The sequence below is a fragment of the Electrophorus electricus genome, chromosome 4, assembly GCF_041902795.1.
Source record: "Electrophorus electricus isolate QZ-2024a chromosome 4, ASM4190279v1, whole genome shotgun sequence".
Taxonomy (NCBI): domain Eukaryota; kingdom Metazoa; phylum Chordata; class Actinopteri; order Gymnotiformes; family Gymnotidae; genus Electrophorus; species Electrophorus electricus.
In genome coordinates, this window is record NC_137500.1 from 105330 (window position 1) to 121521 (window position 16192).

The following is a 16192-nucleotide window of genomic DNA, read 5'->3' on the forward strand; positions in this document are numbered from 1 at the left end:
TCAAGGACTTTTGAGAGGAAAGAGAGAAGTGATACCAGTCTTTAGTTGGTAACATTGGAGCCGTTGAGTGTGGCCTTCTTGAGGATTGGTACAACCCTAGCAGTTTTGAATGCAGTTGGTACGTATCCAGAAGATAAGGAGTTGTTGATGGTGACAGAGATGAAAGGAAGCAGATCTCTTGCAAAAGTCTGGAACAGAGCGGAAGGAATTGCATCCAACGGACATGTAGTCGGATTGCTGGAAGTCAGGAGATGAAGAATTTCATCTGAGGAGTCAGATGAACGTGCAGAAGACAGAGAGTTGGATGTTGGGGAATGCACATTGGTTGGAGGAGTGGGAAGAGGAAAAGGACTGGCAGATTGCTGCAACCTTCTCCTCAAAGAAGGTGATAAAATCCTCTGGAGTAAGAGATGAGGAAGGAGGGGGAGGGAGAGGATTCAGGAGAGAAGAAAAAACAGTGAAGAGCTTGCGTGGATCGGATGCTGATGATTCGAATTTTTCTCTGTAGTAGGATGCCTTTGCGAATGTTACTTCCAGGTAGAACTTGGAAAGGACGGACTGGTATAAGATGAGGTCATGAGGACATGACGATAACGTCAAAAACGGAATAGCTACAGACTGACAGGCTGCAGTGAAGTTGTTTATTTGTTGTTTTTATACATTATTTCTTTCTTTTCCATTTTCTTCAGGATTGCGCCACTCCCGGCCATGAGAGGGCCCTGTTGCGCGCGATCGGCTCTCCACGAGCTCGCGGTGGTCAGTCTGGTGATTTTAAGGATGTAAAACTATTAGATGTTAAAACGAAAGAAAAGAAAGAGTGAGCAGAACGTGCAGCATGTCACTGACTACAGCTCGTGGTGTCGATAACTGTGGACATTCGTGCGGATGATCAGTCGAGTGATGTGTCCGTGCACCGTTTCTGTTCTGCAGTGACGTCCACGTCCTCTAATCTTCAGTCACACGAGACATGACCGCGCGGACTCGCTTCTGCGGAGGGCTCCTCCGGATCAGCCGGGCGCTGCGAACTGTTGCGTTAAGTTTGGTAACGGGTTGTGTGTTCTCCGTCCATGCTTCCTTCGGTGCGGTGCACGGGGACAATGACACGAGCCACAGCTCGGGTCACGGCACGCATACGAAGACTCACAACACCACTTATCCCGCTACACGTGCGTTTCCCGTCCTCACTGTTAACTACGACCACGTACGGAAACCGTTCGAGATTTCATTATGGATTTTACTCGCTTCTTTGATGAAACTGGGTAAGTGCGCGTTTCAGGCCGGTTTAGGAGCATTGTAGGAATGCGAGCACGGGTGTTAACAGCTGCCCACACGCACAAACGTATCCGGCGGGATTTGCACAACATTGGAAGGAGACGCTGAGACTAAGAGATGGGCCAGTGTACCTCTGAACACGGAGTAAACGCACTGCAAGTAGAAATAGTGTCCGAGGTTAGATCACCAGCCGTTACGTAGAAGACTGTGCATGTTAAACACGTGGAAACTTTCCAACTAACGTCTGTGTTTGGGTCTTATAACTTTACTGGCCCGCGGTGTCTAAACGGTGTCTAGTATCATGTTTCCCGCAGCGCAGAAGATGCGGACACGTCTCTGTTGATTCAGAAACGGAGGTTCTGTAGGAGTGTGTGACTTCACGGCCTTGGGTCCTGACACGAATACGTTTATTGGCACCGTACGTCCACAACGAGCCTGTTCTCCTGCCTGTAACCATATCCATGACTGCAGTGCTGCTCAGGGCGATTAGCTTATCCCCGTGGTCAGTAGAGGAACACAGTGAACATCTGATCTAAGGGGCATTATCGGACTGTACAGCTGTGCAGAAGGGTGGCTGGGTAGGTGGGTGGGCGTTTCTCAGAACTACAGGAAAGGAGTACGGAGATTGGGCAGTAAGCATATGCAAAACACGCCCCCCCCCCCCCCCCCCCCCCCCGTGTGTTTGGTTTAACCACCCCAACCAGCTGGAAGAGTCTCAGACTCTTTGAGACAAGTAGAACCTGTTAAACTACTAAAGGTATGTAATGGTTTGTATCTGATCCTGCCCACTGTATGTAAATCCTGGACTCTTGTTATTTGCGTTTACCCCATGTGACAGACACTGTTATCTAGAGTGACAATTTTCAGTGTTGGAGAGGTAGGCAGGAGTACTGTTAGGACTCTTACCTAAGGACTCTTATTGGTGTAGCACATGGTCCTTACCTAAGGACTCTTATTGGTGTAGCACATGGTCCTTACCTAAGGACTCTTATTGGTGTAGCACATGGTCCTTACCTAAGGACTCTTATTGGTGTAGCACACTTGCCCAGGCAGGGATTGAATCCCAGTCCCCCACAGCACAGGTGTAGCGTTGTGTAACAACGCTAATGAGGAACACGTGCTCCAGCTCACACTCCTGTTATGTGTGTTATTATGTACACACTGTCTACAGTGAAGATACACCCGGAGTGATGTGTGTGTCAAAGGGAGACAGATTTGAGGTGAGGTCCCTCCATAATCTGCCCTCTCAAAGAGATTAAGGGGGGATCCTTAACATTAGCATTATTAAATACCTTGATACATTTTGAAATGACTCATCAACTACAATTGCATTAATAATCAATAAATAACAGGGGAAACTGATTTATGCTAAACAATACTGGATGTAGAATACAATCACTATGTATAGACCAAAATAAACATTAAACATGTCTGAGCTTTGTAAGACCAGTGCCAACAGCACTGCTTATGATGCAACACATCTCTCCCTCTCTCTCTCCCTCAGGTTTCCACTATATCCCACGGGTGTCCAGTGTGGTTCCCGAGAGCTGTGTCCTGATTGTGGTGGGCCTGCTCGTGGGTGGTCTGATCAGGCTGCTGGGAGAGACTCTCCCAGTCCTCGACACACAGCTCTTCTTCCTCTGCCTTTTGCCGCCCATCATCCTCGATGCCGGTTACTTCCTTCCCACGCGCCCCTTCACAGAGAACCTTGGCACCATCCTGGTATTCGCTGTGGTGGGCACCGTCTGGAACTCCTTCTTCATAGGCGTGGTGCTGTACGGGGTGTGTCAGATAGAGGGAGAACAGCTGGCAGCTGTAGACCTGTTGGCCTGTCTGCTCTTTGGCTCCATCGCCTCAGCCGTGGACCCAGTTGCCGTGCTCGCTGTGTTTGAGGAGATCCACATCAACGAACTCCTGCATATCCTGGTGTTTGGGGAGTCACTGCTCAATGATGCTGTCACAGTGGTGAGTCAAGTTAGGACAGAGTGAGCTAAAGGTCCAGCGAGTTCAATTAGGGTGGAGTGGGTTGAGTAGAGTAGATTTAGGGTGCACTAGGTTAAAAGTGCACAGAGTCAATTTAGAGTGGACTAGGTTAAAGGTAGAGTGATTGAAGCAACCTCTCTAGTGTGTGAGTCAGGGTTGAGTTTATTTCAAACTCTAGTGATAATGTTATATCAGTTATAATATTTCTAACTCTATATATAACGTTACGTTAATGTGTTGCAGTTGCACAGTGACTGCTTATAAGAAATAACTTCCTGTTACTACACATGGGGCACCTTAAATGTCTTCATTTATGTCTTCATTTATCATACCTGTTTGAAACTTGTACTGATGAATACTGGTTGTTGTGTGTATTGTTTTTATTTCCTCTTCCCTTCCAGGTCTTGTACCACCTTTTTGAGGAGTTTGCTAGCGAGGGGCAGGTGACTGTGGTTGATGCATGTCTGGGCATGGTGTGTTTCTTTGTGGTGGCGTTTGGGGGCATCCTGGTGGGCACAGTGTTTGGCCTGGTGGCAGCCGTCACCTCTCGCTTCACGGCTCACTCGCGGGTCATTGAACCGCTCTTCGTCTTCCTGTACAGCTACATGGCCTACCTATCAGCCGAGGTCTTTCACCTGTCTGGTATCATGGCGTGAGTACCTGCGGACACCACCATTCTGACCGCACCTTCCTCTCCATGAAAAACAAATTAGGGGTGTTTCTGCTGTCCATTTGGAAAAGTTAGTGCTGGTGCACAAGGTTAGGGTTAGTGCACAAGATTAGGGTTGGCGCACAAGGTTGTACAGGTTTGATTACCATAAGACTTGTTAGTGGGCTGTGGTAAGAAAATACCTGTAGCTAATGTCGCTAGCCCCAGCTAATGTCTAGAGTTGTGAAAGTTGGTTTGTGAGCATATTAGAAGCCAGAAGTCTGAAGCTTGTTCCTCCAGTTTGTCAAATCTCTAACCTCCTAAATCTGGTGTAAGAAGTTAAAAGTGTGATATTCAACCTGCTGTGTCTGACTCAAGATCAGACCTGGGCTCTGGGTCTGACTCCAGGTCATATTCATTCCAGACTAGGAACGACTAGGTTCATTCCAAAAAGGTCGTTCCAAAAGGTCTCTCCATGCAGAGACCTACCAACCCCAAGATTCAGAATTTCTTTATATAACTCAGGGCCTCTGCCTCAGTGCTATTCGTTGTCATTTGTCAAAATATCCATTACATTAAAATTTGAGAAGAAACATATCATGGTGGAGGTTGGCTTTATATAAAGGTGTCGGGTGTAGGTGAGCTGTGTCCAACATGTCTCTCCAGGCTGATTGCGTGTGGTGTGGTGATGAGACCCTATGTGGAGGCCAACATTTCCCATAAGTCCTACACCACTGTCAAGAACGTCCTGAAGATGTGGAGCAGTGTGAGTGAGACCCTCATCTTCATCTTTCTGGGCGTGTCCACCGTGGCCGGGCCACACTCCTGGAACTGGGCCTTTGTCATCATCACCATTTTCCTCTGCCTCATCTCCCGGGTGATGGGTGAGTTTAACATGAGCGCTAGGAGGTGGTGTTGATCCGTGATCAGTTTGCACTCAATGAGCAGGATGTTGTAGTTGAACACCGGAGTAATTCATCAAATTTTTATTCTCCTTCACTCATCGATCTTGGAAAAATTAGGTAATTAAATGAGAGAGAAGGAGGAGCCTTCTTGGCTCCACTAGAACTCAAGCTTGTGTGTGTGTGTGTGTGTGTATCTGTGTGTGTGTGCATGCACGCATTTAGGAGTGGTGGGTCTGACATTCATTATTAATAAATTTCGCATGGTGAAGTTGACGGGTAAAGACCAGTTCATTGTGGCTTATGGTGGCTTGCGAGGGGCAATCGCATTCTCTCTGGCCTTCCTGTTGCCCAGCGACCACTTCCCAATGAAGAACATGTTCCTCACAGCCATCATCACCCTCATCTTCTTCACTGTCTTTGTTCAGGTTGGTGTAATGGACACTGGTATCTTCAGATATTCCAGACACAATTAAATGATGTCATAGCTATGTTGAGAAAGGTGCAGTGATTCACTGTGGATGATTACCACCTGAATGTTTGATGTTAAATGGCACTCATTTACATTTATGACATTTAGCTGATGCTTTGGATAAAAGCAACTTACAATTATGACTGAGTACAACTTGAGCAATTGAGGGTAAAGGGTCTTGCTCAGGGGCCCAACAGTGGCAACTTGGCAGTTCCGATTACAAGTCAAGTACTTTAACCACTGAGTAGGGTTAGGGTTAGGGTTAGGTTAGGGTTAGCTACCACTGCCCTATTTTTAAAGAGGACTTCCCCAAACACCTCCTACAACATGTCCGTGGTTTCCTGGTCTTTAACCAGGGCTGATTAACTTGCGGCCGTGAGTTGGGGAAAGGGGAAAGCTCTTGGGATTTGCTAGGTACAAGGCTAATGTCACAGAACCCTGATATAAATATTTAGGGGATATACATATTTTGCTGAGAGTAAACACTGCTTTTCTGTCATTTAGGGTATGACCATCCGACCGCTGGTTGACCTCCTGGCTGTGAAGAAGAAAAAACAGACCAAGTTTACAATAAATGAAGAAATACATTCACAGGTTCTAGAGCTGCTACTGTCTCTCCCAGCTGCCAAAGCCAATCACAGATCATTGCTGACAATATATATCTTCATGTTTGTTTTATTTGGTTTAATTTTGTGGTGGTGGTGTTACTAACCAGTTTTCTGTGTTTGTTTTTCTGTAGTTCATTAACCATATGCTCTCGGGCATTGAGAACGTCTGTGGTCACTATGGACACCATCACTGGAGGGACAAGTTAGTAACACTGCAGCACACACTAACCAGTCTACTCCCTGTAGAGGTTAAGATCCTGATTTTAGTCTGTCTCTCTGCCTGTCTCCCTCTCAGGCTGAGTCGGTTTAATAAGTATTACGTGAAGAAGTGGCTGATAGCAGGAGAGAGATCTCAGGAACCACAGCTCATTTCGTTCTACAATAAGTTAGAGCTGAAGCAGGCGCTCCTAGTGGCTGAGAGTGGTAGTGCAGCCAACATTGGACCAGGCCTGTCCTCTGCTGCCTTGCTGTAAGTAGTGATTTCTCCCTCATACACACCCTAACCATCAGATTACACAGAGAAGCACGACTCTCCTGACCTACAGAGAAAGAGCCAAAGACTTGTGAAGGGAGACACAGAAGGAAGAATAGAGAGGGAGGAAGGAGATGTATGGAGACAGACACACACACACAGGCAAAGATAGGTGATGGGCAAATTGGTGGGGTCAGCCACAATGTAGTACCCCTTGGAGCAATCATTGTTTTCCAATAGTTGAGATCCAGAAATCCAGAAAAACAGAGCGAGGTGCAGGGAATAAACAGACGAGGGGAGAGATGGGGGGAGAGAGAGGGAAGGAGAGAACGTAGAGCACCATGTGCATGTCTGATTTATGTCATGCTGGTACACGCTGGTTGACCTGCTGTTCCTGTGTTCCCCTCTGTGACCCTGTGTGACTCTGTGTACACTCTTTACTGCACTGTACCGCCCTGTAGGCGACTGATGAGTTGATTGTCCCTATACAGTCTTGCGTTGCCACGATATACAGTGACATCAACTCCATTTATATTATGTTCTTAACTGGACTTGACATTTCACACTTTAATTCACTGTTTGTAAGTGGTAAATCCATGGAATTTAATCATTACTTCCTGTTAGATTAAGATTTCTGTAAGTATTATTATATTAGGTTGCTGGTTAAAATCAGCTACTTTTTCAAAAATATGTCACAGTCTCGTTAAGTTGCTTTGGAAAAGTTCAGAGGCACCATTGATATCTCTGACTGTCGAGAGAGCCTCACCTAACTCTTAAACACTTCAGGTGAGGTTTTCAAGATTTCAAGAATCCATCTCTGGTCCTTCTGAAATCAGGGGTCTGGAGTTCTCGTGTAGTCAACTGCCATGTAGAAGCTCTCTGCTCCTGGCCCTGTGTGTGGGGTTGTGATTGGTTCGTTTCAAGTGTCATGGTGCACAGTGAAATGCAGGGTATTGAGGAAGCACTGTTCTTCTGTTGGAGTGTATGGAAAATTAAAAAAGCAGCAAACTGATGAATGTAGTGGCCAACATTCTGTAAACCTGCACACGGAAAAGTCGACTTATGGAATGACACAGTTCTGATGGAATTTTTCTCTGTGACAAACCAACGATCTTATGTAGGTGCAGTATCCCTAAACCCTAATCCCTAACGCAAGTTCAGAAATGTGCTAACATGACGTTTTGTGTCCATCAGTTTCTCTTTTAATCTTTTTTAATTGTTAATCAGGATTTTTTAAAATGGCAAATCATGGAAAAATCTACATCGTATAAGCCTGACTAAGATGTCCCAGTGACTGTAGGCTGTGGTGTGTGTGTGTGTGTGTCAGCGCTCTGACTGTAGGCTTTGGTGTATTTGTTTAGGAGTGCCCAGTCCCAAAAGCAGAGGACGGTTATGAAGAATATCTCTAAGGAACGTGAGGAGGAAATCAGGAAGATTCTTCGTGCCAACCTGCAGAAAACACGCCAGAGGGTTAGAGAGGCCCTGGACCAACACTACACACACATCACTACATCATCTCCACACACACATACACACACATTCTCTGATACCTTAGGACCACCTGCTATAGAAACACGTTTGTGAGTTATGTTGAGTAGAAGGTGTCTGGAGCTATAAAGTCAGTTTTGCTGTTTGTTCTGAAATGGGTAAGGTGTGTGTGTGTGTGTATGTGTGTGTGTGTGTGTGTGAGAGAGAGAGAGCGAGAGAGAGAAAGAACTGCGTAATAACTCTGTGTGTGGACACAGCTTCACTCGTACAACAGGCATACACTGGTGTTGGAGGAGGAGGATGAGTGGAGTACAGTTCAGCTCCGGAGGCAGAGAGTGGAGTTGGAGAAGAGGGTGAGGCTAAAAAACAAAACACACTATACTACACTCACACTGTACTACACACACTTGTACCATACTCCCACACACTACACTTCGCGCACACACTATACTACACACACTATTATACTACACACACTATAGTACATGCACTCACTATACTCCTACGCGCACACACTATACTACACACACACACTCACTATACTATAATACACACACATTCAATATACTACACAAATACACTGTACTATACACACTCACACTATACTCCTACACACACTCACACTATACTACTCACTGTACTACACACTCGCACTGTACTACACACACTATACTATACTACATGCTCTATACTACACACGCTACACTATACTACACATATGCACACTATACCACACACACACACTACATGCACTATACTAAACTACTCACACTATACTACACACTCTCACACTATACTACTCACACACTATACTACATGCACTATACTATACAGCACACACCCTGAGCAAGGCCCTTAACCCTCAAATGCTCTAGTTGTACTCAGTCATAATTGTAAGTCTATGTATGTGAATGACTATGTATGTGACCAAACTTGAACTTGGTCACTTTGGTAAAAAAGCGTCAGCTAAATGCCATAAATGTAAATGTACTACACATACACTATACTCCTACACCCTATACTACACATACTATACACACACTATCCAAAGTGACTTACAATTATGACTGAGTACAGCTTGAGTAATTGAGGCTTAAGGGCCTTGCTCAGGGGCCCAACAGTGGCAACTTGGCAGTGGTGGAACTTGAACCAGCAACATTCTGATTACAAGTCAAGTACCTTAACCACTGAGCTACCACTGCCCATATACTACACTCATGCTACACTACATGCACTACACTATACTACACACACACTATACTACACACACTATTCTACATGCATTATACTATACACACACACAATACTCCTACACACACTATACTATACCTATTCACATAATACATTCCTCCTACATACACTATATACTATGCATACTCGCACTATATTTCAACACATACTATGCTACGTCTACTCACACTATACTCCACCTACGCACACTATACTATGCTCACATGCACTATACTCCATCCATACACACTGCACTCACATTGCCACACGTGCTATATGCTAACCACACTCACTATACTATGCCCTAATCACACTATACTTCATCTACACAATCTACACACACTATATTATGCCCACACACGATAATCCTCCCACACACACTATACTATGCCCACACACATACACAGCATTCCGCCCACACACACTATACCCACACTCACTATACTAAACCCCTTGTACCCTTTGCTGTGTCTGTGTGTGTGTGTGTGTGTGTGTGCGCGTGCATGCTGTGTGTGTGTGAGAGATATCTTGCAGATGACTCACTACTTGACTGTGTCTGCTAGTGGGTGGGACTCCCCTCCTGTGAGGAGAGCCAGGTTTCAGTCAGGTGAGGACAGTGGACATGAAGACACAGACTTTCTCATTACAGTTTACTGTACACTTATCCAAAGTAATGATCTGTTTGCAATGATTTGGAAACTGTGAATGAGTGATATGTATTTTGCTGAAGCTACAATATTTATTTCTCCTCTGGGTTTTGCAGCATCAGTGATGAAAGTATTTTTCCTCTGTATCAGACAGTCAAGAGTACATGGCCAAACCCAGTGCTCCAGTTAGCATTCCTGCCATCAACATGGAGCTAGTTTCAGCTCCGCCAGGCTCCCTGGCGCTCCTGGAGGAGGTAACTGACCAGGCACAACAGAGCCAAGATGAAGGCTGCGGGATGCATGCAAACTCCCATGAGGAGAAGAGCATGAAACCGAACGTGACCTTTGCTCTGGAACTGGAGAAGCAGAAGCTGTCTCGCTGTCTGAGTGACCCAGGACCCAACAAGATCGAGGTGGAGGCAGAGGAGAAAGAGCATTTTCTGTCCTGAGGAAAGTGGGGCAGATTGCCAGTGTCCTATAAGAGTCGTATAACGGTGTGGCTGACCAGACCGAGTCTGGGCATTTAAACGTGTTTATTTTCCCCCCCCCCGTCACCCAGTCCAGAAACTGAACTCTCATTCTCCTGTTTGTCATTTATTACCAACTCCATTTCCTCACTATTAAGTGAAGCATTTAATAAATGTGCTTGTCATGTCAGGTTAATTCCCTTGAAGTTGTTCACTTCACATGTGAAGTTGGTGTTCTGTTTCACTTGTTGGAAAGAATGTGATGGAGAGTTTCAGCCTGAACGTGCTGTTAACCATATTGTCTAGGTGCTCAGCCAACCCAGTGTCAGAATGGATGAATATAAATGTGTGGGTGTGGCTACATTTTAGGGGTGGGCTATGTAGTGTCAGTGGCTGTAGGATTTGTGACTGCAGTGCTGTTCAGGTTTAGGTTTTCCATCCCTGGCCAGGATCAGTAGGTGCCTTTTGCACTGTGGGTCGCACCGGTACACAGAGAACACGCCGTGGGTCGCACCGGTACACAGAGAACACGCCGTGGGTCGCACCGGTACACAGAGAACACGCCGTGGGCCGCACCCTGGAAAATATTAGGAAGCACACAAATCCTCAGCCTTAAATTAAGTCTGTGCTTAATTTGTGATATTAATGAAAAGTATTTTCATATTAAGCAAAGTTTGTAGGTTGATGAGTTAATAAATGTAATATATTTAATATAAATAAAGTAATATAAATAAAGCAAACCTTAAATCTCTGGGTCTTTAGTAAAGACTTTCTCTGATTGGTCTGACAGTGCTTGGTGTAATGGTATAGAGATGACAGAAGGGAATGGGGTTCAAACCCCTAACAGACAAGTGCATCTTGCATATATACATTTTTCTCTATGCACCCCTGTTTCCTTTCCTCAGTTTGGACAGAGCACTCTCCACCATTTCACTGCGAGTTATACTGTGTATGACTATGTATGTGACGAATAAACCGAACTTGAACTTGAACTGTGCTGTACCAGTAAGTGTTCAAAACCCTAACAGACAAGGGCTCTGTGCTGTACCAGTAAGTGTTCAAACCCCTAACAGACAAGTGCGCTGTGCTGTAGCAGTAAGAGTCCTAAAGCTACACTCACCTCTGTAATATGCTTGCAATGGTAAGTTGCTTTGGATAAGAGTGTCTGGCAAATGTGTAAAATGTATTAACGCCATCAACAGTGATTTCACTTGGAAACACATCTACAATTGAATCAGATACAGATACACACACACACACACACACCCCTACACTGATTCATTCACACCAGGACTCAAGGTAGCTTTAAAAGTGACTTGTTGGTGTTATCAGTAAGTGTTGGGGATCGGGGGATATCAACTGCCAATATTCATCTTGTAATTAGTTCATAAAATGTTTTTTTTCCACAATTAAAAATTTAAACTTTGTACTAAAATATAGAAAAAGGCCTTTTAGTTGTCCCTGTGGTAAATGGCGTTTAATCTGCAGTTGCCCACTGTGGGATATTTTCTAGCTGTGCATTTACCCAGGAGTCAGTATGGCATCTGCCTATAGATATCGTCATGGTTACAATGTTGAGGCTTAGTCACAAGCAACAGGTGACGCAGGAAGTGGCACCATCACCAGGGGACTCAACTAAGATACACATTAACCACCAGGGTAACAGCACTCAGTCCCATACCACTGTGTGCATGCATGTGCTGGGCAGGGGGTTGGTTAAATCAGCCTGCTTTGAGAAGCTAGTGTTCATTCTACATCACGGCAGACATCAGCATTGCAGACGCTGGTCTTGTTACTAGAGCCCTCTTGTGTAAGAATGGCTGTGGATTTCAGTGGACAGTGGGAGATGTTTGAACAGAGTGACCCGGAGGAGTTCCTCAGAGCTGTGTGTAAGTTCCTCTAATGCCTATACAGAGTCTACAGTGTTGGGGGGAGGATTATATAGGGTTAAGAGTCTTTATTCCAAACAGAAGGACTTGTTTTATTTTTTTCTCCACATAAAACAAACAATACTAGTAATTTTATTGGTATACCGTCTTTTATATGTGTAAAATTATTTCAAATATATTTGAAAAGCACCTCAATGTTTTCATGTACAGTGCATGACTAATGATTGAGTACAAATACACAGATACATGTATACACACCTCACACTAACACACAGGTACACAAATACACAGATACATGTGTACACACCGGTACACACCTCACACTAACTCGCATACCTGTGAACTAGAGTCAGCTCTGTACCTGCGAGTTAGTGTGAGTTGTGTACACATGTATCTGTGTACCTGTGTGTTAGTGTGATCTCATCTGTCCTTCTCAGCTGCCCCAGACATGATGGTGAAGATGATTAGAGAAGTGAAGCCCATGACGGCCATAACACAAAGTGGTGATAATTTCGTAATCTCGGTTAAAACTCCCCTCCGCACCAACACCAACTCCTTCACCGTTGGGATGGAGACGGAGTTCTGTGCCATGAATGGCACCAAGTGCAAGGCAAGTGGCACTGTGGTGTATTTATAGTGACCTATGTGAGGGCAAAAGCCATTAGATCTGAGAAGGGCACGAGACTGGAGATGAGGAGTCATTTTACACTGAGCCACAGAGCATCAAATAACCTGTAAAGATGAATTCAGTTAAGATGAGCTGTTATTCCATGTGAACTGAAAGAGAGGGAGCGGTGTAGCAGGGCCAGCTCTGGGAGACCTCTGGGACTGTGGTGGTGAATGCTGGGATGTGGGACCAGGACTGATGCAGCTCATAATTTTCCCAAAGGTCATCACCTTCCCAAAGGAAGTCCTTTGATCTTTATTGTGTTTCTGCACTGTTAAAGTTAATATAATTTAATATTTACTTGTATAGCACTTTTTACAACAGGTGTTGTCACAAAGGAGCTTTACAGAGAATTGGGGTCCAGACCCCTAATGAAGAAGCCAAAGAGAACAATGCAAAGGGAAACTCCCTAAGAGTTAGAGGAAGAAACCTTGAGAGGGGACACAACTCTGAAGTCATCTGTCCTCCTCTGGTCAACACTGGATGGCAAACTAACAATACAAAATGAATAGAGTTGCTTTTGTGCAATGACCTTTTAAGATGTTACTTAAGAAAGGACAGTCATCAGTTCAGCAGAAACATGACAGGTTTACTGCTCAGCATTTTTTATACAGAATGGCACTTCAAAGTGTTTTCAGCAGACAAGAATTTAATAACAGATTATTAAATGTCTCAGGAAGATTTTTGCTAAATAAAAGGAATAAAAGAAAGGTTACATAAAACAATTTAAATAGAACATATAAGAAAGTACAATAGATTGAATAATCAAATGAATTAAAATAGGGTAAATACATTAAAAACTAAAATACAATAACAGAATTCTGACAGCTATAGTGTTTGACTATATAGTGTTATGGAACTAGAGTATATAGCGCTATATAGTCTAATGTTATAGTGCTATATGGTGTAGTACTATAATGCTATATAGTTTAGTACTATAGGGCTATATAGTCAACTACTATAATGTTATACAGTCTAGAACCATAGCACTAGTTTAGTACTAGACCATACAACACTATAATATTAGACTAGATAACGCTATGGTACTACACTATATAGCACTCTAGTATTTGACTGTATAGTGTTATGGTACTAGACTGTACCGCACTATAGTACTAGACTATATAGCGCCATAGTACTAGACTGTGTAGCGCTGTAGTATTGTATTATATAGTGTTATAGTACTGGGCTATATAATGCTATATTATTAAACTATATAGCTCCATAGTACTAGACTGTATAGTGCTATAGTACTAGACTGTATAGTGTATAGTTCAGTAGGCTTCTTGAGCTAGGACTGGATTTTCTAAAATGGCACGGTTAAGAGTCCTAGACTTTTCCGTAGACCCTTCAGAAGTATGGGTTTTGGGTATCAGTGGTCATGTGTCCCATCCTTGCTTATGATGAAAACTCTGCAATGGTTTATCACTAGCCATACAATGAAACTTCAGTCACCATCAACACAGCAAGGCGAGTTTTCTTGATGTAAACTGTGATGAGTGAATTCCAACGAACATGAACTAAAATATAAGAAATTTAGCAGTACCAACAAAACACTTGGCGAGAGGTTATTGACTTAATTTGAAAAAGGTTTGAGTCTTAACTTCTCTTTGCTGTGTGTCCCTCCTCCTTCCCACTTCTCTCTACCCAGAGGGGTCATACCTTCACCGGGTACATGCTGGTGTGCCTTGGGTCGTGCATGTTCATAGTCTTTGTTTTCATGATTGGGAGGAAGAACTCCTGTAAGACATTCTAGTAGGTTCCTTACGATTCAATTAAACAAAAGAAAATAACCAGATTATATTACAATAGCCATACATTACTGTCTGGTTACCATTTGACATCATAGTAGGTTTGAATAGCCAGTTATTACTTTGTGAAGCTGGGGACCAGGAACGTCCATGTGTGAACACAAGAGATGTTGAGATGATGGGATGAGAGTTGTCCTGGTAAGGTTTTGAGTCTGATGAAACTTATGGTCAGAGTTTCTTGAAGTATAACCAGGCTGGTAAGAGGTTCTTGTATTCCAATTCAATGGGAAAATGATAAGTGCCTTTCTGTTTATACAATTGATGTGTAGCTCTGTGTTTGGAAGCCATAGAGATTGAGGGATTAAGGTTTGAGGGTGCAGGAGTCCTCCTCTCAGGGATATGCAGGGTCATGTGATGTTTTCCAAGCATGTTTCTCTATCTCTGCATTCAGGTGCATGACACTGCTGAGCGACGCAGGTCCCAGACTATGTGTGGTGGTATATGTTGAATTGGCAGAGCAGTGCTGTTGTGTAGTGTCCTTACTATACTGGGGTGTGGATGTGTCTAAAATAGGAGAAAATGGATCCAAACACTGATCCAAACGACCTTCTTCAACTTTCTTTTTCTCCTGGTTAGGGTTAGGATTAACCCTTCAAGTGTGTGTGCACATGGTTAGGATTAGGGTTAGGGTTGCTCAAGTGTGTGTACACATGGTTTCATTTTTTTTGCATGTGTGAGGGATGAGAGACTTTGAGACTAACAATGTTCACATCTCTATGATCTCTAACCATGTCACTTATAACAGTCTAACTTTATTACAAGGTCTAATTTATAACTCCGTCTACAATAATTTTTTGATAATCACTATTAACTGTTGTATTTTTCCTGGTGCCTCATGTTCCTGAGCAGGGCACTGCTCAGCTGCTGGATAGAAAGCTCATCATAGAGACAGAGAAGTTTACTCTCATTCGGGAGATGCAGGGTGAACACATGGTGGAGGTTCGTATCCTGAACCACAGTACTGCTTCCCCAACCATCTGTCTGCACGAGCTACTGGCTAACGGCCTTCCTCTTACTGTTCACCTTATTTCTCTCCCCCCCTCTCTCTCCTGACCTTTTGACCCTCCAGACACTTAAAGCTGGATCTGCGGTGCTTGTGAGGAGAAGCAGAAGGGTGTGATTTGAAATCCCTGCTTAAGGAGAAACACACAGTGCACTCTGTCTGCAACCTCCCCTGATTATACTTTATTCTGTTTTACTTTGTGTGATATGATTAGTAGATAAGTAGCAAATCTAAAATATTACAGGTAACTGTCCTAAAATCTCAAACATGGTGTTTAGGATTTAATTAACCTGTAATATTTTGCAGGTCTTTAAATGTACACATAAATTATTTAAATGAAACTAGATTAATTAAAGAACTGAATCACTTAAGGTATAGCAATGAAACACATACCAAATGTTTTTAGATATTTTGTTGCATTCACTTGAGAGATTAGCCATTTCAAATATGGCTCATTTACGTTATGGATTTACATTGTGCTACTTATTGAAAAATAAATATATGTGATGGTAAAGCAACTAAACAAAAGAATTCTAACTTATTACTCTTGCTGGATTACTGTCTCATATCAGAAATTGAAATCTCTCCTTCTCGCGGTGTCGTCTGCAATTCCCTGAGGCGACACGAGGTGG

The 16192-nt window shown here is 43.7% G+C and overlaps 2 protein-coding genes across 3 annotated transcripts; both read left to right on the plus strand.

Moving 5' to 3' along the window:
* The first annotated feature begins 766 nt into the window (after positions 1-766).
* On the plus strand, positions 767-10917 carry slc9a1b (solute carrier family 9 member A1b). 2 transcript variants are annotated; one of them, XM_027030179.3, is made up of 12 exons: positions 767-1259; positions 2777-3237; positions 3657-3907; positions 4571-4788; positions 5032-5234; positions 5783-5872; positions 6018-6088; positions 6182-6355; positions 7720-7828; positions 8104-8199; positions 9611-9683; positions 9874-10917. In XM_027030179.3, exons 1-12 carry the CDS (start codon positions 968-970, stop codon positions 10170-10172), a joined length of 2337 nt encoding a protein of 778 aa, XP_026885980.2. In that variant the 5' UTR covers positions 767-967; the 3' UTR covers positions 10173-10917. The 2 variants fall into 2 exon arrangements, with proteins under 2 accessions (XP_026885980.2, XP_026885981.2); XM_027030180.3 differs by having other exon boundaries at positions 9878-10075.
* Positions 10918-11829: 912 nt separating this feature from the next.
* Positions 11830-16095, plus strand: fabp10b (fatty acid binding protein 10b, liver basic). The gene is made up of 4 exons (XM_027030181.3): positions 11830-12079; positions 12517-12689; positions 15407-15496; positions 15627-16095. Exons 1-4 carry the CDS (start codon positions 12007-12009, stop codon positions 15675-15677), a joined length of 387 nt encoding a protein of 128 aa, XP_026885982.1. The 5' UTR covers positions 11830-12006; the 3' UTR covers positions 15678-16095.
* The last annotated feature ends 97 nt before the right edge of the window (positions 16096-16192 follow it).

Bases quoted from the DNA above. Each gene is read 5' to 3' on its own strand.
- slc9a1b (XM_027030179.3), top strand. From the start codon at position 968: ATGACCGCGCGGACTCGCTTCTGCGGAGGGCTCCTCCGGATCAGCCGG. The intron at 3,238-3,656 runs GTGAGTCAAGTT...CTTCCCTTCCAG, and splicing joins TCAATGATGCTGTCACAGTG to GTCTTGTACCACCTTTTTGA. The intron at 5,235-5,782 runs GTTGGTGTAATG...TCTGTCATTTAG, and splicing joins TCTTCACTGTCTTTGTTCAG to GGTATGACCATCCGACCGCT.
- fabp10b (XM_027030181.3), top strand. From the start codon at position 12,007: ATGGCTGTGGATTTCAGTGGACAGTGGGAGATGTTTGAACAGAGTGAC. The intron at 12,690-15,406 runs GCAAGTGGCACT...GTTCCTGAGCAG, and splicing joins TGAATGGCACCAAGTGCAAG to GGCACTGCTCAGCTGCTGGA. The intron at 15,497-15,626 runs GTTCGTATCCTG...TTGACCCTCCAG, and splicing joins AGGGTGAACACATGGTGGAG to ACACTTAAAGCTGGATCTGC.